We start from the raw sequence: 26382 nt of genomic DNA, 5'->3' as shown, positions 1-26382 counted from the left end.
TGTTTGGCATTCTGACCATTGCAACTGTCACTTCATCCAATACCTCCGTTCCGATACGTGGTCGTCCCCTGCCTGGAATTATACCTAGCTCTCCCGCTTCAAATTTCTTTATTAATTTTTGAAGCACCATGACATCAAAGGTCCTTTACGCAAACCTTTAATTGTCATTCTGACGTAGTTCACGTAGTGAACATATGTGAACATCGGAATGACAATTAGGCCAATATAACGGCAAAATTCTTCAAAAATCGTTTCTTGGAGCTAAAAATTCTTTGGCTAGCGTGAATACGCTCATCCAATTTTAACACAGTTACACATGAGTTGGATGTTGGGAATGATTTCGCGTAGCTTATTTGGAATTTAGCAAAGCATATGACTGAGTCCCTCATGACAGTTCGCTGCACAAGCTGGAACACGTTGTGATTACTGGAGAGATTCTAAGGTGTATTGCGCAGTGGTCACAGGGTAGAATGCAGAGGTTTGTGTGTAAGTGATATTCTTCAGATTAGTGTACCGTCAGGAGTAAGATTCACCAAGGATTGGTTCTTGGACAATTATTGTTTTTGATTTTCGTTAACGGACATCGACGAAGGATAGAAGGCGTGATGTCAAAATTTGCAGACGACACAAAGATTGATTGAGTTATTAAGATCAATACCAAGCTGCACTCCTCGGGATGACGTGAACAGACTTCAAAATTCAAAAATGATCAGAAAGATGGAAGGTATGCTTTAATCCAGCAAAATGTAATGATTTACACTTGAGAAATTGCAACTCCAAAATAAATGATGCACTTGGTGGGGTTAAATTAAAAACAATAGAGGAAGAAAGGATTCTGGGAGTTTCGAAACGGGCATATATAAAGTTTTCTGAGCAGTGCAAACAGATAGCCAGAAATGCCCATTGTGTCCTATCGATGATTTATTGATAATTATTTTGTAGAGATTTACGGAAGTCATAATCTCACTGTATATTCCATTTATAAGTCCATATTTGGAATATTGTGTTCAAGTATAGAGGCCTCAGCTGAAAAAACACATTGAGAGTCTTGAAAGTGTCCAAAGATAGGCAACTCGCATGGTGAGATCGGCAAAATGGCAACCGTAGGAGGAAAGACTCCCATTATGTGAGTTCAGTTCAATTCCCATTATGTGAGTTACAGAGCTTGGTAACCAGGCACCTCAAGGGAGACATGTTTGAGGTTTATAAGTCTCTGAGAGTGGTTAGTAAAATGAATGATGGTGGATTTTTCATTGTTAAAAAGAATTCCAGAACTAAAAAAAATCTAACTCGGAAAACGACTATCTCAATTTCTTAGCTTACCGTAATAAGTTTAACAAACTAAAAAGGAAAGATGTACAACAATTCACAACTATTAGGATTAAGAAAAACTCAACAATATACCCCAAAATATCCCATCCATTACCGTCAGTTTTCAACTTTAACTACTGCTGGTTGGAACTCATAACTCACTTCAACAGCAAAACAAATCTCTGCCCAGAATTTAAAGAAAGTATGCCGTCCATCAACAAATTAAGCAGTATTTCTGTCTCGAAAGAGGTGCTGAAAAATGCAATTAAAAATCTCCCTTCTAAAGGTACTGCAGGCCACAACAACATACCGATCTTCATGAAGGCCTGACGTAGCCCAGTGGTCAGGAGCGAGAGTGCATAGCACGCGGCGTTCCTTGAGTGGACCGGGGTTCAAGCCCGTGACTACTAAATACGATAAATATTTGTATTGACGATTTATTGTAAACTCTACTGACTTGGTTGTCGTGCCGGAGTATAAACAGAAAAAAAATTTATTTATCAAAATCGCCAGTGTCTACATTTTAGTCCTTCTGGTCTTCTTTTTCAATGAGGCCATAAATAACAACTTTTTCCCCCCCATAACGGGCTCACTACAAAATTTTCCCACTACCAAAATGTAAAAACATCAAAAGCAACAAAGATATCAGGCCAATATCACTCTCATCCTCTGTACTGAAACTCCTAGAAAGATAAATGTATCTTTCTACCAACAGTGAGGAAACAACTCTTCCCAATACATCATAACCAGATTCACTACGGAATTATCGGAAGATCCACATCGACCAACCTTCTCGCAACAGACCAAATAATTCTGAAAATCAAATCGACATAATTTACACAGACATCAGCTCTGCATTCGATGCTGTCTCCACACACTCTCTCCTGAATCTCCTCCAACAGTTTTACCTCTTCAATGGTAATCCATTACATCTCTTTGCCAACCTCCTCAAAGAAAGGGCCCTAACAGCAAACTTCAAAAACAAATCCTATCGTTCCATCTGCTCATCTGGAAACCTCGAGGCCGGGACGCTATCGGCAGTGGTGTATTCAGACCGTAACGCACCGGAACGACGTTCCGGTGCTTTTTTCCTAAATGTTATAATAGAAAATCGTTAAATTTATACACCTGATATTATGAAACAATGGCATAATCAAAGAGGAGGGAGAAATATCTATTTTACCCATTGCTACTAAAATATATATATTCAGAGTAATCTTAAAAATTAATAGATTTCTTTAAAAATTTATTTAAAAACAAAAATATAAATTTCGAAATGAAATGTGAACTTTTCTTATAAAGTACAATGTGTTAGATAAAGAGATCCAACGAATGAGATATACTGTGATGCGTGTAAACGCTGCATTTTCATTCGCCACGAGCTGAACGTTAGAACTGGTTGTCATATGAACTGTGAGTCTGAAGTCTGATTCAGTCTGATACAGTCGATGTATTCATTCCGTGGCTGAGTTAATCGGTCTCAGGCGTACATAGCAAGTTTTTTCTCCCGAGCAAAACAGGAAAATCGACCTGAGAACACACGCAATTTACAAACACAAATACGGGTTAATGTATTCAATTACGGGAAAACCTAAAATAATAATTTTTTTTTTTTTACTAACTCGACTCCGTTTAACTGAAAGGCACTTCCCATTGAACACACACTGTTCTTTGTCAACGGTTTGAATATAGACCCGATCTTAATAGCTCATAACAAAGCTATCCTGTCACAATCGGCTAAACTCATACTAACGAATCTCCACCGAACTAAATTTAACTAAAATGTTACATCCTTCCTCTCGTTTCACCCTGACTTTACAATATAGATGTCTAGGAGATTGGTTATTGATATTTATTACTTAAAGTGGTCCCAGCCAACCAATGGCAACCTCACTGTAAGTTAAACATAATTTAGCAGCACTCCCTCTCCTGTTTGCCCAAGTATAGGGAGTGAAAAAACCTGCCACGACCAAAAAAGATTGATATGAACAAACTGAAAATAATCTAATTACATAAAAAATAAATATACATATAATTAAATTTCAGAGAAAGTCCAAACTTCATTGGAAAGAGCTGCATCTGTTCAGTCTGTTGGAAAGTCAACAGTTCCAGGAGCTGGAGAACAGAAATGCCAGCACAAGGAGCTGGAGTTGCAGTGGATATAGCAGACTCAAGCCTCCACGATTTCCAGAACTTTAGGTAATTCAGCACAAGGAGCTGGAGTTGCAGTGGATATAGGAAACTCAAGCTTCCACGATTTCACAGAACTCTAGGTAATTCGGCATACATCATACAGCATTACAAATCCAAGGCTTCCAGATGCAGAAGAGTCTTCCGCCTAAGAAATATTGCAGTTGCAAAGGCTTGGAAAGCGAATAAGTTCTCCTGTTTATCAACTAGAATTGTCTCGCAGCCTTCTGCCATAAGATTGAGATTACTAACCCGAGATACCAATTCAATTCATAGATCGCTGTACTCCTCACAGTTGTACATGATATGTTACCATGATTCTCTTTCGCCACAATGGCAACTAGATCTTTCAGTAATTCCTAAACATGCAACTTTGCATTAATCAAACCATGACCAGTTAATAAGAACATAGCTTGTAAGTTTGGGGCAAATCATTTGTTTAGTGGGAGCACACCTAAAGACTGGAGGTACCTCATCAGGTACCTCCAGTCTTTAGGTATTGAACTGCAGTTTCTCATGCATTAGCTAATCTTGAGAATTTAGTGATAGCCAAGTCATGACAGTTATGTGTATTTAATTTAAACTAAATGTGTCAATAATTTGTCTTTTCTATTAATTGTATTCTATTCTATTCTGAACTTGTGCCTTTATGCTTTACTGTAAGCCCCTATAGCTGTTGCATCAGTTTTCCCTGGGCAAGCCCAGCATTGTCAGCATGTTTTCTGTACTACATAGATGTTACTTCTCTATACGACTAAGCTGGGCCGGAATTTTGTCCAGAATGTCTTTCGGACAAACTTGCAACCAGTGGCTTGTCTGGAGCAGTTGTTGCCTCTCTGCATTGTAGGAACTCGTTACCGAGGGCTAATAAACGGAATTTAATAAAGAATTCTTTCAGCCAGACTGTCGCTGATTGCTGGAACAAGTTGCCTTCGCAGGTAGTTGAGGCTGACAGTTTGAATAAATTCACAGGTCAGCTGGATAGTTACCTATGTGAGAAGGAATGCATATAATTTGTATTTTCTTATCTACTATTGCTATTACTATTACTAAATATGAAATACAGAAGAATCCCACTATATGGAAAAATCCTTCTTATGTGGATTGTTGAATTCCCTTATGTTGGGATTAATGGTAATCTGCAATTCTTAAATCCCATTTCCAATTTTGATAAGAATCGAACAAAGATTCCTGGTCTGTGGCAACCCAGAGTAAAACTCAGTGTTTTTTATATTATACATGTGGTGATAATAACAGGTGGCGGGATTGTTATTGGTAGAATAAGTAAAGCGACTGTGTTAGCAAATCAGAATTGATCTGTTTTGTGTTGAACTGAAATTGAAAATACGGATTCAGTTTCTGCTAGTATTTGTTTCGTTTTTTAACAAATTCGAAGGGAACTATCTGCTTTTAGAACTGATTATGAGTAATCTGTTCGAAACACCTAGAGCAAGGATTAATTCGTCCATGTTACCGCAGTATCAAGGAAAAGCTGTCTGTGTTATTGGCACCATTGTTCAGGTACTAATAACTACATCTTAACCGATATTTAATAACAGTTCAAATAATTTTTGGGTAAATATTCAGTTAAGGATACCCCCATCCAAAATGGAGAAGAGGAAGAAGGCAGTGATTGACATGCCTAACCCGCTGTGGTTAGTGTTAGGGTGTTTATCCCCCTCCTCTGCTTTAAACCCGCTATTTTAAAACAGCGGGAAGGGCGGGAGGATAAACAACCTAAGACAGGCAGTCCGGAAGGTGTACCTTCGGACTGCCTCAGTCTTAGGGTGTTTAACCTCCGGAACCTTACTTGCCTTTATGCTCAAAAGTTTTTCTAATAAACAATCATCTATAATTACAAAATCACCAATTTTATATGGCTCAGCCTCACTTGTACAGTCTGTTAGCATGGAGGGTCTTACTTCAGTAAAGACCAATGTACCTGTTCAATTCAACTGCAGCATCAGCTGGGTTATCTAAGACCTTCCCATATTAGGTGCACAAAGGTCTGATATATAATTAACTTTCTTCTTCGTTGCGTTCACATACAAAAAAGAATTCCTTTTCCCCATTTTTTGCTCTCTTAGCCAGTCCTTTCTCATATGTTTTTTTTTTTTTTTTTGGTAGTTGGCGCATCGGCTTCTGTGGCCATATTGCACCTCCCAAGGTTTTTGCAGTACTTTGATCCAAGCCCGAGGTGGGAATCGAACCCGCGACCTTTGGGTTGCCGGGCAGGTACTTTACCCACTCGGCTAGCCCGGTCGGCTTCTCATATGTAGCCTTGGCCTTTGTAACCTTATCTGTAGTGCAATTACAGATGAACTTGTACCTGTTGTAAGCTTCAGTACTTTTCATTGCTTAGTATCTATCAGTTCTATCTCATGCTGTCTTTTTCTGTACTATTTGATCACCCAGCTCCACAGTCATCCATTTCGGCATCCTCCTCCTGTAATATTTTCTTAATGGTATGCATGTGTTCATGGCTTCTGTATTTTTGTTTTAGAAGTCTTTCATAATTCAAATGTATTTGGCCCTCCCTTGGCAGTCTGCCAAATTCATACACAATAGCTAAAAACAGTGTTATTAACATTATACAGTGAGTAAAAACTTCGTTTTATACTGACATTTTGTTAGTGAGCACTTGTTAATTTATATTTTAAATAAATTCAATAAAATATTTTTTTTCCCAAAATTTACCTTCTAAAACAGGGTTAGAATTAGCAGAGGCATATGATGCAAGAAAGCAAGCTTATACAACATCTGTCAAGAAAAAAAAAAAAAAAACTTCCCATTTCACCCATCCATTCACTCCAAAGATTTGTCCACTTCTTCCTTTAATTTATTTAAACTATCAACTTCCACAACGATAGATAGAAGTTTGCTCCAGCAATCAACTACCCGCTGGCTAAAGGCAAATTTCTGCACATCTATTCTACAACTGTCTTTCCTCAATTTGAGTTTATACCCCCTCAGGCTTGTAATCTGAGCAAAAGGAAGAATCTCATCAGCATTGAGCCTGCTGAAACCATTCAAGGTCTTATACACCTCAATCAGATCACCTAGCAGGTACCTAGTCTCCAGACACTGCAATTTGCATTACTTAAGCCTTTCTTCGGAAGAGCACCCCATTGTTCCTCTAACCAGTCTTGCCTTCTCTGTACTCGTTCTAGCAACTATACATCCTTCGTGAAATGAGGCCTCCAGACCTGTATACAGTACTCAAGGTGTGGCCTGACCATTGCCTTATACAAAGGGATAATCACCTTATCCTTGCTAGAAAAATTCCTGTATATCATTGAAAGGACCCCATGACCTGCTCTGGCAGCATGTATTTACTGCTCAGAAAACTTCATATCTGACTGCACAGTTACCCCCAAGTCCCTTTCATTTTCCACCACCCTGAGTGTAGTATGACACAGTTGGTACATTTCTCTGGGGTGACTGCTACCCATATGCAGTATTTTGCATTTGTCAATGTTAAACTTCAGTTGCCACTTCTCAGCCCATCTACCCAAATTTTCTAGATTCTGCTGCAGTAGCATACTGTCATTAATAATCCTGCCAACCTTTGTATTGTCTGCAAACTTCAACATTAAGCATGATATACCTTTATCAATATCATTGATAAAATACAAAACAACAATGGGCCAAACACCACGGAACCCTGGGGGACTCCACTAATAATATTAGTCCATGAAGAGCAGTGTCCATTGATTACCACTCTGTCTTCTTCAACTCAACCATACTTTTATCCATTATAGCAATTTGCCCTTAATGGCATACTGCTCCAATTTCTACAGTAGGCTGTCATGTGCAATAGTATGAAAATAGTATGAAAAGCTTTCCTGAAATTCAAGTATATGATATCAAAATTATTTTTTGCAACCAGTTTCTTTGTGACCATGTCATAGTATCCAATCAAATTGGTCAGACAAGGCTTCCCCTTAAAACCCATGCGTGTCTGAATTATTACTGCATTCTTGTCTAGATGATCCTGCAATACTTCTTTAACCAGTAATTTCATTATTTTCCTTGGAACAGAAGTTAAACTAACAGGTCTGTAATTACTCGTGCCACCCTTTGTGAATTCCCCTTTGTGAATTGGAGATACATTTGCATATCTCAGTCTGTGGGACCTCCCTTGAGTCCAGTGATGCTCTCATAATCATGGCTAAGGGTTTGCTTACTTCCTTTGACCTTTAATATAACGTGATAGATCCTATCCACCTCAGGTGCCTTTCTTTTGTTTAACTCTAATGATTTCTCCATTTTGCTCTCAGTTATTACAAAATCATTTAACACCCTGTTAGTTTAATAAGCTTTTGTTCTCCACTTCCCTGTAGAATTCCTCATGTGTGAATGTAGATGCAGAATACTTGTTCAGTTTTTCAGCCATCTGAGCAGGATCATCAACAGTCAAACGATTGATATCAAGTGCACCAATCTGATTCATCCCCTTCCTCTAGAGTTTATATAAATAAAGAAGGCTCTGAATCATTTGCCAAAGATTTCTTGTAATCTGCCTTCACTTGCCTAACCTCTGTGTCACCTGACAATTTATTTGCATCCCATGCACTTTTCTTCTGTGTTACCTGTCTGAATAGTTCATCTGACATCCATTTTGGCCTAAACCTTGAAGAGTATTTCTTAGTTGGTATGAAAAGCCTAGTAGCTTTTCCATATTAAATGCTTCTCATTTAGAATTCCCTGTTGGTAACATCATTAGTTGGTCTCACTGTATAAATTTAAAAAATCTCTGAGACCACTGTAGTATAGGTTTCATTTATTGTCTAATGTGTATTTATCAACTGGAAAGTAAAATATATCAGCTGTCCTAAAAAGGCTAGATCTTTTATTGTGTGACATTTCAGACTGCATAATAACAAAGAAAACAGAAAGGATGGTTGCTGGATCAAATATAGAATAGCTATAAATCCAGGCAGCATTAGCCAACTGTAGGCATTTAAACTCTGAAGCAGTGGTTCACAAACTTATCTCAATATCATTACAGACTAGTTGTCGAACTGAACATGAGAATTCAGTTGTCTATAATCACTCCCAATGTTAAAGGACTTTGTGAAATGGAAAAACAACACCATTCTTCACACTAGTAGCCCTATGAGGGTTGGTTTGGTTTAGATTTTATTGGTGCATTAGCAACTAAGGCTGTAATGTGCCAAGACTAGCACTATGAGGTACAATTGATTGTATACTCAAATAGTGACAGTTTATTATTCAGTTATTTTCGGAAAAAGGTAGATTACAAACATATAATAATTAGTTCTGAGATATAAATTTTGGATGCCTATCATCTGGACACCCCATATTTAAGTGAGCTAGGATGTGGATATCTGTGCTTATTTTTCAAAGCCAGGAGGGGGTCTACAAGCAAAAATATTTGGGAAACACTGCTTTAAAGTATTCATATGTGTGGAGTGGACCAAATGAATGGAAGCAGCAAATCACAATCTGACATCAACAGGAAGAATGCATCGAACAACACTATTTCTCAGATGTGCAGATGCGTGAAAAATTAGTGGGAATTATCTTTTACGTTACTGATTCCACATCTTTCAAGGAATGATGCACTCTTTGAACAGACCATAAGCATTATACAATGATTAAAAGCTTCATTTTATACTGACATTTTGTTTAGGTAGCACTTGTGAATTAATATTTAAATAAATTCAATAAAATCTTCTTTCCTAAACGTTGCTTTCCAAAACATGGGTGCATTTATTATCTGATGTGTTTTATCATCTGGAAAATAAAATATATCAGTTTAACCTTTTGCCTTATGACTTTCACCTATATGGCATCTGTGAACTAGGCAGATTGCCGAGGGATGTCAAATACATTTGAATTATGGAATACTTTTAAAGCAAAAATCACAGAAACCATGAACACATACAAACCTTTAAGAAAATATTGCAGGAGGAGGATGCTGAAATGGATGACTGCTGAAATGGATGATTATTTTCGGAAAAAGGTAGATTGCAAACATATAATAATTAGTTCTGAGATATAAATTTTGGATGCCTATCATCTGGACACCCCATATTTAAGTGAGCTAGGATGTGGATATCTGTGCTTATTTTTCAAAGCCAGGAGGGGGTCTACAAGCAAAAATATTTGGGAAACACTGCTTTAAAGTATTCATATGTGTGGAGTGGACCAAATGAATGGAAGCAGCAAATCACAATCTGACATCAACAGGAAGAATGCATCGAACAACACTATTTCTCAGATGTGCAGATGCGTGAAAAATTAGTGGGAATTATCTTTTACGTTACTGATTCCACATCTTTCAAGGAATGATGCACTCTTTGAACAGACCATAAGCATTATACAATGAGTAAAAGCTTCATTTTATACTGACATTTTGTTTAGGTAGCACTTGTGAATTAATATTTAAATAAATTCAATAAAATCTTCTTTCCTAAACGTTGCTTTCCAAAACATGGGTGCATTTATTATCTGATGTGTTTTATCATCTGGAAAATAAAATATATCAGTTTAAACTTTTGCCTTATGACTTTCACCTATATGGCATCTGTGAACTAGGCAGATTGCCGAGGGATGACAAATACATTTGAATTATGGAATACTTTTAAAGCAAAAATCACAGAAACCATGAACACATACAAACCTTTAAGAAAATATTGCAGGAGGAGGATGCTGAAATGGATGACTGCAAACTGGCTGGTCAAATAGAGCAGAAAAATATAACATGGGACAATTACAGAGTGATAAAAAGTACTGAAGTCTGCAACAGGTACAAGTTGATCTATAATGGTACCACAAATAAGGTCAGGAGGCCAAGGCAGTGTATGAGAAAACATTGGCTAAGAGAGCAAAAAATGGGGACAAGGAATTTTTCATGTATATGAATACAAGGAAGAAAAACAGTGAATCAGATTAGACCTTTGCACTGGGTGTGGGAAAGTCTTGGACAATCCAGCTAATGTTGCAAATGAATTGAACAGGTACTTTGCATCTGTCTTTACTGGCAAAAAACCCTTTATGCCGAACTAGACAAACTTTTGGAGCAAATGAATGGGTGAAATGGGAATGTTTTTTTTTTTTGGCTGATGCTGTATAAGTGCTTTTTTGAATCGTATGCCTCTACTAATGCTAAAGAGGCTGTGTGAGTGAGGTAGAGGCATATGAAATTAGTGATGTTGCAGTTACAGATAATTGTTTATTAGAAAAACTTTGGAGCATAAAGGCAAGTAAGGCTTCTGGAGTTCATGGCATATACTGTGTAGTTTTGAAGGAGAGTACAAAGGAATGTATTGAACCATTGAGGTTAATTATGCAGGCATCTTTGGACTCTGGGGAGATTTCTTTGGATTGAGAAGTGCCTATGTACGCCATACATAAAAGCAGTTCTGAGAGTGAAGTTGGTAACTACAGACCGGTTAGTCTAACTTCAGTGGTAAGAAAAATCTTAGAGGCAGTGATTAAGAGTGCAATCCAGGAATATTTAGATAGATATGGTATTCTTTATGGCTTTAAGAGTAAATCACATGTTTAATAACTTAGTAGGCTATTTTGACACAGTTACTCATGAGCTGGATTTAGGGAATGATTTCGACAATGTTTGTTTGGATTTTAGCGAAGAATTTGACTTGGTCCCTCATGAGAGGTTGCTGTATAAGCTTGAACAGGTTAGGATTACTGATAAGATTCTAAGATGGATTGCTGCATGGCTGAAGGTTGAGATTAATGGATGGTCTTCAGATTGGTGTAACATCAGAGGTTGGGTCCTCTCAAGGATCAGTCCTTGGACCGCTGTTGTTTCTCATTTTCATAAATGACATTAACAAAGGGATAAAGGCTTGATGTCAAAATTTGCAGATGAAGTAAAGATTAGCAGAGTCATTAATAATCAGTGCCAAGCTGCACTCCTTCAGGTTGACTTGAACAGACTTCAAAGATGGTCAGAGAAGTGGCAGCTGTGTTTTAATGCTTCTAAATGCAAGGTCTTATACTGGGGGAATAGCAACCCACAAATACACTATACACTTGGTAGGGTTAAATTAAAAACAGTGGAGGAGGAAAGGGATCTTGGAGTTACAATATGGGCAGATATGATGTTTTCTGAATGGTGTAGTCATTCAGCTGGGAAAGTCCATGGTGTCCTATCAATGATTTATCGAATGCTATCCTGTAGAGATAGGGAGGTCATAATCCTACTGTATAAGGCATTTTCAAGACCACATTTGGAATACTCTGTTCAAGTATGGAGACCTCATCTGAAAAGAGCCATCGAGCTTTTTGAAAGCTTCCCAAGACTGACAACTCGAATGGTGAGATCAGCAGAAGGATGACTGTATGAGAAAAGACTGATTATGTGGCCTACAGAGCTTGGCAACCAGGCACCTCAAAGGTGACCTGATTGAGGTTTATAAGGCTCTGACAGGGATTAGTAAAATTAATGAAGGTGGAGTTCGCACTGTTCTAAACAATTCCAGAATTAGGGATCATAAATTCAGATTACAAGGCTTGAGGTTTAGATTAGATTGTAGGAATTTTCTTTTAGCCAGTGAGTTGTTGATAGCTGGAACAAGTTTCTCTTGCAGATAGTTGAGGCTGACAGTTTGAATAAATTTAAAGGTCTACTGGATACTTACCTCTGTGTGTGTGGGGGGGGGGAAGCATATAATTTGTGTTTTCTTATCTACTTTGGTTTTTTTTTTTTTTTTTTTTTGCCAGTGCAGAAAAACCTGTGGCTTCTTTGCACTAATGGTGAATACTATTACTATTGCCAAGTTACTCTTCTTTCTTTGCCCCGTCACTAGAAATTTCTGTTTTTTTTTTTTTTTTTTAGGTGCAGCATCCAGACCTGGGGTAATTGTATTCCAGATATGGTCTCACCATTGTTTTATACAGAGGGATGATAACCACCATTTCTTCACTTAAATTCTGTTAAATCATAGAATACCTTAGGCCATTCTTGTTGCCTGTTTGCGCTGGGTTTCAACTTCCCAAGTGCAATACCTTCAGCCTGGACTGTACTTGTTAACAGGAGAGATTGCTTCTACAGGGATGGGATACACTTAAATAGAAAGGGTGCAAGAATATTTGCTGATGCTATCGAGGCAGTGTTAGGTGGGTCGGAAAACTGCTAGCTTGGGGGGAGACAAAGACCAATAGATTGACAGTAGCCACTGGCAGAGGTGAAAGAGATTCTTGCACTGCTTCTATTAGAATGAACAGAAGCCTGAAAAACAAGATGCATGGTATTTCAGAAACTGCTGGGAGCCATTGCGGTACAAGTAAACACATGGGTTGTGTTAGGGTAGCTAAGAATAGAAACAGGTGCAGGTATACTTGCGTGTACACCAATGCTAGGAGTTCAGTAAATAAATTTGATGAATTTGAGGTATTGCTCAAAACATCGAAGGCACATATTGTTGGGATATCAGAGACGTGGTGTCACACAGATATAAGGGATGCAGAACTGCAATTTGGGGAGTACAACGTCTACAGAAAGGATAGACAGGATAGGAAGGGAGGAGGGGTTATGCTATTAGTTAAGAAACACATAAAAACCAAGGAAGTGAAGCCAGTCGACATCGCTGGACAGTGCAGTGTTGAGTCAGTTTGGTGTGACATAAACATTGGGAGATCAAAATTGAGAGTAGGAGTGTGCTATAGGCCTAATGACTCTGATGAGTATAATAAGGAACTGTACAGGGAAATAGAGTGGGCCAGTAAATCAGAGTGTCTTATAATGGGAGATTTTAATTTCCCAGATATTGACTGGAATTTGGGGGCTGGTTACTCACACACTAGCAGGACTTTTGTGGATTTATTGGATGATTGTTTTCTACATCAGCATGTTCGGGAGGCAACTAGAGGGAGTAATACTCTGGATTTGATTATCAGCAGTGATTCTTCATGCATTAAGAATCTGCAGATAAATGAACCACTAGGTGGCAGTGATCACAGTGTGCTGAAGTGGGATTTACTCAAAGAGGTAACTACCATTAGGGGTAAAGGGAAGGGTTATTGCTTCCGTAAAGGCGACTACGATGGACTGAGACAGTATTTAAATTCTATACAGTGGGACCAACTGATGATGTTACCAACAGCAAATTGAAAATGGGAAGCATTCAAAGAACTTATCTTGGAAGCTACTAGGCTTTGCATACCAACTAAGAAATATTGTTCAAGGTTTAGGCCAAAATGGATGTCAGATGAACTAATGAGGCATATGGCAGAGAAGAAAAATGCATGGGATACATACAAATTAACACATGACACAGAAGCCTATGATAGATACAAGTTGATATGCAACCAAGTTACAAAGGAGGTTAGGCAGGCGAAGGCAGATTACGAGAAATCCTTGGCAAGGGATGCAAAGAAAAACAGCAAAGAGTTCTTTACTTATGTAAACTCTAGAAGGAAGGGGATGAATCAGATTGGTCCACTTGATATTGATGGGTCAAGTGTTGATGATCCTGCTCAGGTAGCTAACAAACTAAATGAATATTTTGCATCGACATTCACACATGAGGAGTTATTCAGCGAGGGGAATGCCAGAGGTGTATTCAACTCTAGCAGTAAGCTACAGAATCTTGAAATAACTGAGAGTAAAGTGGAGGAGAAACTGTTGAAGATAAACACAAGAAAGGCACCCGGGGTGGATGGGATCTATCCAGTTATATTAAAGGAGGCAGCAAAGGAAGTAAGCAAACCCTTAGCCATAATTATGAGAGCTTCCTTGGACTCAGGGGAGGTACCCATAGACTGGAAATGTGCAAATGTGACCCCAGTTCACAAAGGAGGATCAAAGGCTGACACAAGTAATTATAGACCTGTGAGCTTAACTTCTGTTCCAGGAAAATTAATGGAGGCACTGGTTAAAGAAGCACTGCAAGATCATTTAGACAAGACTTCAGTTATAGCTCAGACACAGCATGGTTTTGTTAAGGGGAAGTCTTGCCTGACCAACTTGATTGGATACTATGATGCAGTCACAAAAGAACTGGATGCAGGGAATAACTTTGATATTATATACTTGGATCTTAGAAAGGCTTTTGATACTGTTGCACATGGAAGACTGCTACACAAATTGGAGCAGTGTGACATTGGAGGCAAATTGCTGCTATGGATAAAGGGGTGGTTGAGGGGGAGAAGACAGAGAGTGGTAATCAATGGACACTGCTCATCGTGGACTGATGTTATTAGTGGAGTCCCTCAGGGCTCAGTGTTGGGTCCATTATTGTTTTCTGTATTTATAAATGATATTGATGATGGTATATCGGGCTTAATGTCCAAGTTTGCAGACGATACAAAGGTTGGCAGGGTTGTCGAGGACACTACTGACACTATGCTGCTGCAACAGGATCTGGAAAGGTTGAGCAGATGGGCTGAGAGGTGGCAAATGAAGTTTAACATTGACAAATGTAAAGTACTACACATGGGAAACAGCAACCCCAGAGCAACGTATCAACTCTGTGGTACTACACTGACAGTGGTAGAGAATGAAAGGGACTTGGGGGTAGTTGTGCAGGCAGATATGAAGTTCTCTGAGCAGTGCAGATGGGCTGCAAGAGTAGCTCATGGAGTATTGTCAATGATATACAGGAATTTTTCCAGCAGAGATAAGGAGGTGATTATTCCATTGTATAAGGCGATGGTCAGGCCACACCTAGAGTACTGTATACAGGTCTGGAGGCCTCATTTCAAGAAGGATGTAGAGCTGCTGGAACGAGTACAGAGAAGGGCAACAAGATTAGTGAATGGAACAAAGGGGTGCTCTTACGAAGAAAGGCTTAAGTTTTGCAAATTACAGTGTCTGGAGACTAGGCACCAGCGAGATGATCTGATAGAGGTGTATAAAGCCTTGAATGGTTTAAGCATGCTCAATGCTGATGGGATTCTTCCTCTAGCTCAGAAAAATCACCTGAGAGGGCATAAATTCAAATTGAGGAAAGACAGATGTAGGATAGACGTGCGGAAATTTGCCTTTAGCCAGCGGGTGGTTGGTTGGTGGAACAGACTTCCATCCCTTGTGGTGGAGGTTGATAGCCTAAATAAGTTTAAGGCTCAGCTGGACAGGTATTTTGAACGAACAGAGGGGTGAAGTGGAAGTGGTTTTTTTTTTTTTTTTTTTTGGCTGATGCTGCATAAGCTTGCTTTCTTGCATCAAATGCCTCTACTAATGCTAATGCTAATACCATGCATTTGTACCATTAAATTTTAGCTGCCTTTTTGAAGATACCACTTAATTGGTCCAAATAGTTTTGAAGCTGTCTAGCCTGGTTTGAACATTAGCCACCCATCCAATCTTTAATTCAGTATAAAACTTCAACGGCTCCTTCTGTATTTGCTCATCAGTATCATTTAGGAAGATAAACAGTGGTCTGAGCACTGACCTCCCATCAGCACAAAATAGCATTATTGGGGATTCATCAGACCAGGCAGCATTTTTTTCATTCTCCCATTGAGATTCTACTGTAACTGTACTTGTACCTTTTTTTGTTTTTGCTAACAGAAATGGAACTTTGTTTGTTTGTTGGCTGCGATACTCCATCTGCGACGTTACAAGTTGTGCTTTCTGAAATGCCTCTTTGGTTACCACTGTTCTACTGGGTTGCTATTTGACTATTGTAGCCTTTCTTTTACCGTGCACAAGTCTTGGCAGCCACCATTGGATTGGCTTCTTGCATCAGTGAGCTGTTTTTTTCCCCCAGAGGATCACTGTTAGCAGGATGTTTTTTGACCAATCTTGATGTACTCAAGGTACAGTCACATGTGAAAACCCCAGCAGGATTGCAGTTTCTGATATACTCAGCAGTGCATTTGGTGCCAGCTACGGTGTCAAGTTGAAAGTCAAATCTTTTATCTTGCCCATTCTCACTCTGAATTGTACACACATGACATCTCCACACATCTGCCTTTTTATCACGTGATACGACATGTGATGTTACTGCAGGAGCACTCCATTTCATGAAAACAGTAGAGTAAGTCCCAATTTCAACTCTATATGTTGTAATGTATTATTTTCCCAAATAAGAAGTTTCCTGGATAAAAAGTTTTCCCACATATAACTTTCTTGATAAAGAATACACAGTGTATTATTATTACTATTATTATTGTCGAAGTATTATGATGTTTTCCCACTTAATACATTTTTTAAATGTACAAATTCTTTATTTTTAATATTAAAAAATATTAAACAATATGAACATTTTGTAATTGAACAAGTTTTTGCATAGCATCATTTTAGTTCGTAGTAAATCACCGAAATAGGTGAAATGGCATCGTTTTTGATATACGTATCTCATATTGTGACTGCCTTCGAGAGTTGCCCTGATATTGCACCACCTCCAATAAGTAACACTTCACAATGGAGAAGACTAACGTAAAGGACAGAAGAAACACAAATGAATTACAAGCAAAATATTATTAGTTACTCAAATAATGGACATAAAGAATTAATGTATCAAAATAATTTTACTTTGAAAATTGATCATGAAATCTTAAAAACAACATAGATTATATAGGTAATTTGAAATTAATTGTAATTAATTTAATTTTAATTATTTTAAAATTAATTTAAAAATTAAAATGTAATTTAATTTTCAAATTAATTGTAATTTGAAATTAATTATTTAATTTTAAAAATAAAATGTCCTCCATTTTAGCCTAAACAACTCCTCTTATCAGTCAAAATGATCTTTAATGGCTAAAAGCATCTTTCTACACTTGCTTGTGTGGCAGGAACTGCGAAGATTACAGTACTTTGGCTGGCTGATAAAGCTTTGGGTGACTAAATTGTTTTGCTTTCCAATATCCTAAGATTCTTGTTTTTGTTGATACCCTTTCGATATCGTCAAAATTGTTCAGATGAGCCATTAAGTTGAATTTCTTTGTTTTCATTATCTATCTCTTTTTCATTTCTTTTTGGAATAACAGCTTTTCTATATCATCCATGGTTTCGCCCGTTACAGTAATATGTGCAATTTCATCTGAACTTTTCATTTCAGGATTTTTTTCTGTAGACTATAGCTGGCACAAGCTATCATAAATGTCACATAAATGTTCCTTAGTTTTCTATTTTTGGATATTATCTAGTAATATTTGGTACCTGGGGTCAAGATACATACAAGCTAAAATCAAATTTCAAATACATAACAAGCTAAAATCAAATCGCTTTCCATCAAATTTACTTCTCGTAGCATGAGGGAGGTTACCAAAAAGATGACAATTCATTTTCAATTTTTCTAACTTCCATTTTACCTTGTAGTAAAAATCAGTCATCGTGAGCTGCTCTGACTGCAGCACTTCACATGCTGCCCTAACGGGTTCCAAAACTTCTATAATATTTTCAATCTTTTGCCACACACTGGCTGACAAATGCAGTTCCTTTATGGACATAGATAAATCGATGCAAAATTGTTTTAGCTCCACAAGACTGTTGTAACAGATTAACAGTGGAATTCTATTTGGTTTTGAAGTCTAGTATTGGTTTCCTACACTTTTCTCTTTTAATGTGTATAAGGATAGGAGTTTGCAGCTTTTTCACCACTTCTTATGCTTTAGCCAAGGGAAGTTTCAATTCATCACGCTTCAGAACATCTTTAACAGCCAACTGCAGAGAATGTGCAGCACAACGAACAGATACCATAATATCCTGAACATGTAGATCATGGAAATTTTCTTTACATACATTTGTATCACTAGAGTCTATAGTCTCTGATTCTTTGATATCTTCAGTATCATCTTCCATATAGAGTTTTCCAGATTGTTCCTGAGCAAGTAATTTGAATGACCTTATCATATTAGCCCCTTTGTCCATTGTTAAAGAATACACTTGTTCTAATTTAATTTCAAATTCTTTCAAGACACTTGAAACTATTTTGCATAAATTACCGCTCGTAGCCTGATCATTCAATTCTCGCATTGCAAGTATTTTTAGAACAGTCTTGTCACAATCAAAAAAATTGTACATTTATTCCCAAAATTGTCCTCTCAAATTGAGTTGCAGTATCTATTTTCAAAGAAATTAAACTGCCCTTGAAAACAGCTGTTAAGTTCTTTATGCGAATGATTAGCTTGTCTGCTTATCTCATCTTGAATATTTTGACGATTTATCTGAAGTTTACTACCAAGTCCCATAACAATTGGATCCAGTAATTTTCAGAATCCCAAGTCTTCAAATAGAGAAAATGGTCTACCATTTACAGTCACTAATTCCATGTATGCATGCATCTTTAACTATTTCTGCAGATATTTCAACTGATACGGTTTTTCTAACACTAGATGTAACAAATTTCATAATAGGTAGCTGTGGAGACTATTTTTGCTTTCTTTTTTTAAAATATCCTCATAATTGGCAACATGCTTTCTTTTTAAATGTCTCACTAAGTTTTCTGAATGTTTTCCCTTCAAGTCCATTGTACAAACGGTATATTTGTTTGTGTCACTATTATAATGAATTTTTTTTGTGGACAGGATGCCCTTTTCTGTTGCCATTCATTGTTATGAGGGAGAGAAAAACAGAAATAAATATTTATTTTTAAACTGTTACAAAAATATTTAAGAGACATGCTAACAAGTTGTTGTAACAACTCAATAAAGGTGAAGTATGTCAAATGTTCCAATCAAAAACTACCAAAGTATGTACGTAAAATGAATAAAAACATTATCATTAAATTATTTAGAATATCCTTTATTTCTTAAATATCATGCAACACTTACAGTAAATAAGAGTGCATAATCTTTGATTAGCAGCAGGGCTACATTATTGATCGTTTCTGAGCTTATCTGCCACAAAAAAGTGATAAATACATAGAATCCTTCACACCTATTTTTATCTAAAACTAAAAATTGAATAATAATAAATAAAAAAAAATCAAATAATAATACATAAAAAAATTGAATATTAAAAAATTGAATAATAAAAAAATTAATATTAAAAATTGATTAATAATAAATAAAAAAATTGAATGTTAAATTCAATAATAATAAATAAAAAATCGAATAATCAATTAAAAAAATTTAATAACGCACAAGTTTATGCAAATACAGCATATCAATACGCAGCAAACTCTAAAAATATAGTTAAAAACAGCAACATTTTAATTATCTCATATTGTGAATATGAGAAAATTAGAAAAAATTGAATAATAAATAAAATAAAATATTAAAAATAATAATAAATAAAATAAAATATTAAAAAAAATAATAAATAAAATAAAAAAAATAATAAATAAAATAAAAATAATAATAAATAAAAATACTGCAGAGAAGTTTTCCATTTATGGACATAGGTATTAGAATTATATTAATATTAAGCATGCTTAGATTCTCTGTAATTCCGTGTATGAGTTTCTCATCATTACAATTCACAATATCTGAAATAAAATAAAAATTCATCCGATACAAATGAGAATTTCCAGTTGTTATAATTTAATTAATAAGTAAAGGTTACAATAAAATAATACCTATACACTTACCGAAGATGTTTCTTTTGGGAATCCTTCCTCCAAGGTGTCCACATGTAACCTAATATTGCAGCCGGAGTGCACTATGCCAGACAGGAAACGGGAATGATGGACCCTCAGAATAAAACCTCAGAACGTAAACATGCTGCTAATCTTTTCAAAGAAAAATACTAATGAGTTATTCTCAGTACTACGCCCTTTCACTTCCTTATCACTGACTTGATTGGTGTTCTACTGCATCGAGAGCATCCTTTCCCACTGCAGAGCTTCTATTCAAATAGCTCAGCAGGGACCCTGTGGCCCACAGGGTCCCTCCGCAACTCATGTCTTGGTCAAAGCGAAAAAACTTTTTCCCTACTCCTAAGATGGGCTGCTAATCTGATGCAGTGCTTTTCACATCTTAGTAACCATTCTAGAAGCCCAGCCATGAACAGTGGAAAAAGAAAGAGGAACGAGTATGTGTTTCCTGCTCACTGGATTTCTCCATGAAAATTTTCCAAATTTTCGTTGACCCATAGGCCGTAGTTGATGTTTGAACCAAAAACTGAACCGTTTTTCCAAAAAAACGTTGGTTCAGTTCACAAAAAAAAAAATCTGTTCAGTGGTTTCGGTAAGGTTCACGGTTTAGAAAAATGGATGCGGTTCGCAGTTCAGAAAAATGGGTTCGGTTTGGTTTGCAGCTCTGTTTTAAGGTATGTTGGAACTCCAAAGGAGTTTAATGAACAGAATGTTATGCAATTAGAAATTCTGAGTTTAAAAATGTTTCCCATAGGCAGAGTGAAATATTTATAAATTCTGAAATAGAACTTAAAAAAATGATCTTTTTCCCACTTTATCCATGTTCTACTGTATTTAATATTTCATTAATTAATTTAAAAAAAAATGTTTAAACATCAGTATGATTTATAATGCACAGAGTAACTTATAATTGTAAATTATGGGCAAAATATGTTGTTGCAATATTGCTTATTGGAACAGTTTCTCACCTTTTCAATTGTGTTCAATAATGGAATGGAAAGCGGGGGGCCAATTTATCAGTATAAAGAATGATTGAAAATATCACTTGTGTTGAATTAAAAGGAAAAAAAAATTCCTTGTTTTTGGGCCATGAATTTGATTTTTCTGGCTTTACAGTTAATATCGTAAAGGTGTTTCATTTAAGCTGCCATTACATACAGAGATGTTTTCATTCTCATACTCTTCTAATCGTAATATTCAGTTTGTTTCTTTTTTTGTAGACAGAACCTAGTGGAATGGGCTTTAAACTTAAAACTAGTGACAATCAAGTTATTCCTATTCAACTTCAAGAACCTGTAAGTTTTACTTTTTATTGTTTTGTTTCTCATTTGTGAAAATGAAAGAGAAAATTGTTGTAACATAACCTAAAACAGTTACTTTGTGTTGTTTTTTTTTTTTTTTTTTTTTTTTGAGATACTTTTTTGTGCATAAAGTCTTATCTAAACATCTTTTTGGTCAATACACAACAACAGTAATCACACTTTTATTTTGAACTGGCTCAGGATTGGCAAACCCAGTGGCATGCTTAAGAAAATATATCAGCACACAGCCAGCCACTCATAAATAGTTTCTTATAAAAAAGGTAATTTCTAACTTGAAGATGTTTATGCAGTAGCAAAGTTATCAGTATTACGGAATGGTAACAAGACTATTATGCAAGAAAGTAAGCTTATGCAGCATCAGCCAAAAAAAAGCCAGTACTTTCCATATTACCTGTCCATCCCATCTAATGGTTTATCTGTAAATCAGAGTGTCTTATAATGGGGAATTTTAATTTCCCAGGGATTGACTGGAATTTGTAGGTTGGTCACTCACACACTAGCAAGGCTTTTGTGGATTTATTGGATGATTGCTTTTTACAGCAGCATGTTCGGGAGGCAACTAGAGGGAGTAATACTCTTGATCTGATTATCAGTAGTGATTCTTCATGCATCAAAAATCTGTAGATAAAGGAACCACTAGGTGGCAGTGATCACAGTGTGCTGAAGTTGGATTTACTCAAAGAGGTAACTACCATCAAGGGTAAGGGGAAGGGTTTTTGCTTTCGTAAAAGGGACTACGGTGGTCTGAGACAGTATTTAAATTCTATACAGTGGTACCAACTGATGATGTTACCAACAGCAAATTCAAAATAGAAGCATTCAAAGAATTAATCTTGGAAGCTACTAGGCTTTTCATTCCAACAAAGAAATATTGTTCAAGATTTAGGCTTAAATGGATGTCAGATGAACTAATTAGATATGTGACAGAGAAGAAAAATGCATGGGATACATATAAATTAAGCTTCGAAATGATCGTCTGGGTGGTGGTACCGCTGAAAACAAATAACAGTAGTCTTCTCTACTAGAGAAGCGTTATTTATTTGAAGTAATGCAATAGTAGCTATCTCGTTGTGAAGGCAACCACATTATGAGATACAATTAAAACGATGCCCTCTACGCTACATACATAGTTCAAGTTTATGGGTTAACTATGGTGTATTTACACCAATACTATATATAAATTAATATGTGACACAGAAGCCTGTGATAGATATAAGCTGGTCTGTAACCAAGTTATAAGGAAGGTTAGGCAGGCAAAGGCAGATTACGAGAAATCTTTGGCAAAGGATGCAAAGAAAAACAGCAAAGAGTTCTTTACTTATGTAAACTCTAGAAGGAAGGGGATGAATCAGATTGGTCCACTTGATATCGATGGTTCAACTGTTGATGATCCTGCTCAGGTAGCTAACAAACTAAAGGAATATTTTGCATCTACATTCACACATGAGGAGTTATTCAGGGAGGGGAATGCCAGAGGTGTATTCAACTCTGGCAGTAAGCTAGATAATCTTGTAATAACTGAGAGTAAAGTGGAGGAAAAATTGTTGAAAATAAACATAAGAAAGGCACCTGGGTGGATGGAATCTATCCAGTTATATTAAAGGAGGCGGCAAAGGAAGTAAGCAAACCCTTAGCCATAATTATGAGAGCTTCCCTGGACTCAGGGGGAGGTACCCATGGAATGGAGATGTGCAAATGTGACCCCAATTCACAAAGGAGGATCAAAGGGAGACACATGGTAATTACAGACCTGTTAGTTTAACTTCTATTACAGGGAAGTTAATGGAGGCACTGGTTAAAGAAGCATTGCAGGAACATCTAGACAAGACTTCAGTTATAGCTCGGACACAGCATGGGTTTGTTAAGGGGAAGTCTTGTCTGACTAATTTGATTGGATACTATGATATAGTCACAAGGGAACTGGATGCAAAGAATAACTTTGATATATATTTGGATCTTAGAATGGCATTTGATACTATTGCACATGGAAGACTGCTGCACAAATTGGAGCAGTGTGGCATTGGAGGCAAATTGCTGCTATGGATAAAGGGATGGTTGAGTGGGAGAAGACAGAGTGGTAATCAATGGACACTGCTCTTCATGGACTAATGTTATTAGTGGAGTCCCTCAGGGTTCAGTGTTGGGTTCATTGTTGTTTTCTGTATTTATAAATGATATTGATTATGGAATATCAGGCTTAATGTCCAAGTTTGTAGACGATACGAAGTTGGCAGAGTTGTTAATGACACTACTAATGACAGTACACTGCTGCAACAGGATCTAGAAAAGTTGAGCAGATGGGCTGAGAGGTGGCAAATGAAGTTTAACATTGACAAATGTAAAGTACTACATATGGGAAGCAGTAATCCCAGAGTAACGTATCAACTCTGTGGTACCACGCTGACAATGGTAGAGAATGAAAAGAACCTTGGGGTAATTGTGCAGGCAGATATGAAGTTTTCTGAACAGTGCAGACTGTCTGCAAGAGTAGCTCATGGTGTCTTGTCAATGATATACAGGAATTTTTCTATCAGGGATAAGGTGATTATCCCCTTGTATAAGGCAGTGGTCAGGCCACACCTAGAGTACTGCATACAGGTCTGGAGGCCTCATTTTAAGAAGGATGTAGAGCTGTTGGAACAAGTACAGAGAAGGGCAACAAGATTAGTGAACAGAACAAAGGGTTGCTCTTACGGAGAAAGGCTTAAGTTTTGAAAATTACAGTGTCTGGAGACTAGGCACCTGCGAGGTGATCTGATTGAGGTGTATAAAGCCTTTGAATGGTTTGAGTATGCTCAGTGCTGATGGGATTCTTCCTCTTGCTCAGAATAATCACCTGAGAGGGCATAAATTCAAATTGAGGAAAGACGGTTGTAGGATAGATGTGCGGAAGTTTGCCTTTAGTCAGCGGGTGGTTGATTGCTGGAACAAACTTCCATCTGTCATAGAAGTTGATAGCTTAAATAGATTCAAGGCAAAACTTGACAAACATTTGGGATGAGTGAAATAAGGGTTTTTTTTTTTTGGCTGATGCTATATAAGCTTGCTTTCTTGCATCATGTGTCCTTGCTAATGCTAATCTAGTTCTTCCATGAAACTACTCACATCTACAACACCAGATGAAAGTTTGTTCCAACAATCAACCACCCTCTGGCTGAAGGAAATTTTCCATACAGCCATCGTTCCTCAGTTTTAATTTATGCATTCTCTGTCTGTGTCTGTCTGTCTGTGTGTGAGAGAGCAAGCAAGAGGAAGGATTCCATCAGCATTAAGATTACTCAATGCTGATGGACTTGATGCTTATGAAGGGGCATAAATTCAAGTTGAGGAAGGATGTTTACAGGATGGATGGATGTGTGGAAGTTTGCCTTCAGCCAGCGAGTGGTTGATTGTTGGAACAGGCTTACATCTGTTGTTGTGGAAATGGATGGGTTGCATAAATTCAAGGAAGAGCTAGCCAAATTCTTGGAGGGTATGGAACTGTGTAGGTTTTTTTTTTTGCTATATAAGCTTGCTTCCTTGCATCATTTGCCATTATTACTACTCAATTCATTCACGCTCTTAAACACCTCAATCAGATCTCCTTGCAGGTGTTTGGACTCCAGATGCTGCTTACAAAACTGAAGCCCTTTTCTGGTAAGAGCACCCTTTTTCTCCTGTTGCCAATCTGGTTGCTCTTCTCTGCACCTGTTCCAACAGATCCGTGTCCTTCCTAAAATGAGGCTTCCAGACCTGTACTCAAGATGTAGCCTAACCATTGCCTTATACATTGGGATAATCATCTCCTTGGGTATTTTTAACATTTTGTAATATCAGTAAGAACTACTTATTAATTTTGGGCTCTTTCCCTAAGGCATGCAAAAATTATATTTTATTTAGGCTCACTTTTGGTATGTTGGCTGGAAAATGTTTGCCATTGCTGAACTAGAAAATAAATATATTTTCTTGGATGAAAAATTAAGGGATGTTAATCTTATTGTTTCTGGTAAATTGTGAATGCAATTTTTTTTAAGTTTTAAAAAAATTAAAAACCTCACTTTAGTTTTTTATTATTTAGAATCACTTGTATACAAGGTGAACTAGATATCATATACAGATGTTTCAACAACTGTTCCATTGTCTTTGGTATTAATGTATTTTTGGCATGTTTGTGTGTGTATATATATATATATATATATATATATATGCATGTAATAACTCTAATAACTGTATTCCCAATGGAATGAATTTCATGAAATTTTATGTTTGCGTGTTTTAGAGAGGTTTGTTAAGCCATCCCAGATTACATTAAAATGAGACAAATAGAAATCTGCCAATTATTACTATTTTTTTTTTTTTTCCATACATATCACATAGGCTGACCACTGTAAAATCACCCAGATAAATTGCAACAGGAAGGAACAGGTTGCTTTCACAGGTAGTTGAGTCTGACAGTTTGAGTAAATTTGGAAGTCAATGGGATAGTTACCTATGTGAGGAGGGAAGCAAATAATTTGTATTTTCTTATTTACTTTTTTTTTTTTTTGGTTAGTGCAGCAAAAGCCCATGGCTTTCTTGCACTATATGGCTATTACTACTACTAATATAGGGTTAAAACAAGTGATTGTTATCATAACATCTAATAAAAATTTATTTAAAAAATAATTTGTTCTCAATATGGTATCATTTAAAAAATTAATATACTATTTTAAAAGCTGTTGGTTGATAAGACTCAATGTAAATTTAGAGCTAAATAAGGATTGAGCTATGGAAGTTATAGCAGTTATATACAAGTACAGTAATACTAATGCATAATTTTTGTATGTTCAGTAGACTCTCGATTTTCCGAGATAGATTGTAAAAAAAACAAATCCCGGATAATCGATTTCCCGGTTAATCCAAAAATACAGAAGTCCCCGACATACCTAAGAGATACGTTCCAGGACCTCTTACTTCGTCAAGTTTTACGTAACTCGGGAGTGACTAATAACATATAACTCCAGGGCCTCACGTGTGGTGAGTATGGGCTTGGCACACCTAAGGTCCTGAGCTGGATATCATCATTCTTCTCTTTCTTGGTGATTCCCTTTTACTTCTCT

At 36.8% G+C, this 26382-nt stretch overlaps 1 protein-coding gene across 1 annotated transcript in view; it reads left to right on the top strand.

The window, feature by feature from the left end:
• The first annotated feature begins 4781 nt into the window (after window positions 1-4781).
• LOC150079316 (replication protein A 14 kDa subunit-like) overlaps window positions 4782-26382 on the top strand; it is a 46074-nt gene continuing 24473 nt past the window's right edge. Inside the window, exons 1-2 of the mRNA XM_090384085.1 lie at window positions 4782-5022; window positions 21203-21277. Of these exons, the coding sequence (XP_090240211.1) occupies window positions 4924-5022; window positions 21203-21277 (174 nt within the window). The 5' untranslated portion in view covers window positions 4782-4923. The remainder of the gene's footprint in view (window positions 5023-21202; window positions 21278-26382) is intronic.

Source organism: Mastigoproctus giganteus, chromosome 10, assembly GCF_048544385.1.
Source record: "Mastigoproctus giganteus isolate SK-2022 chromosome 10, ASM4854438v1, whole genome shotgun sequence".
In the NCBI taxonomy this organism is placed as follows: domain Eukaryota; kingdom Metazoa; phylum Arthropoda; class Arachnida; order Uropygi; family Thelyphonidae; genus Mastigoproctus; species Mastigoproctus giganteus.
The sequence above is the reverse complement of the archived record's forward strand: the minus strand, read 5'-3'. Positions and strand labels throughout refer to the sequence as shown.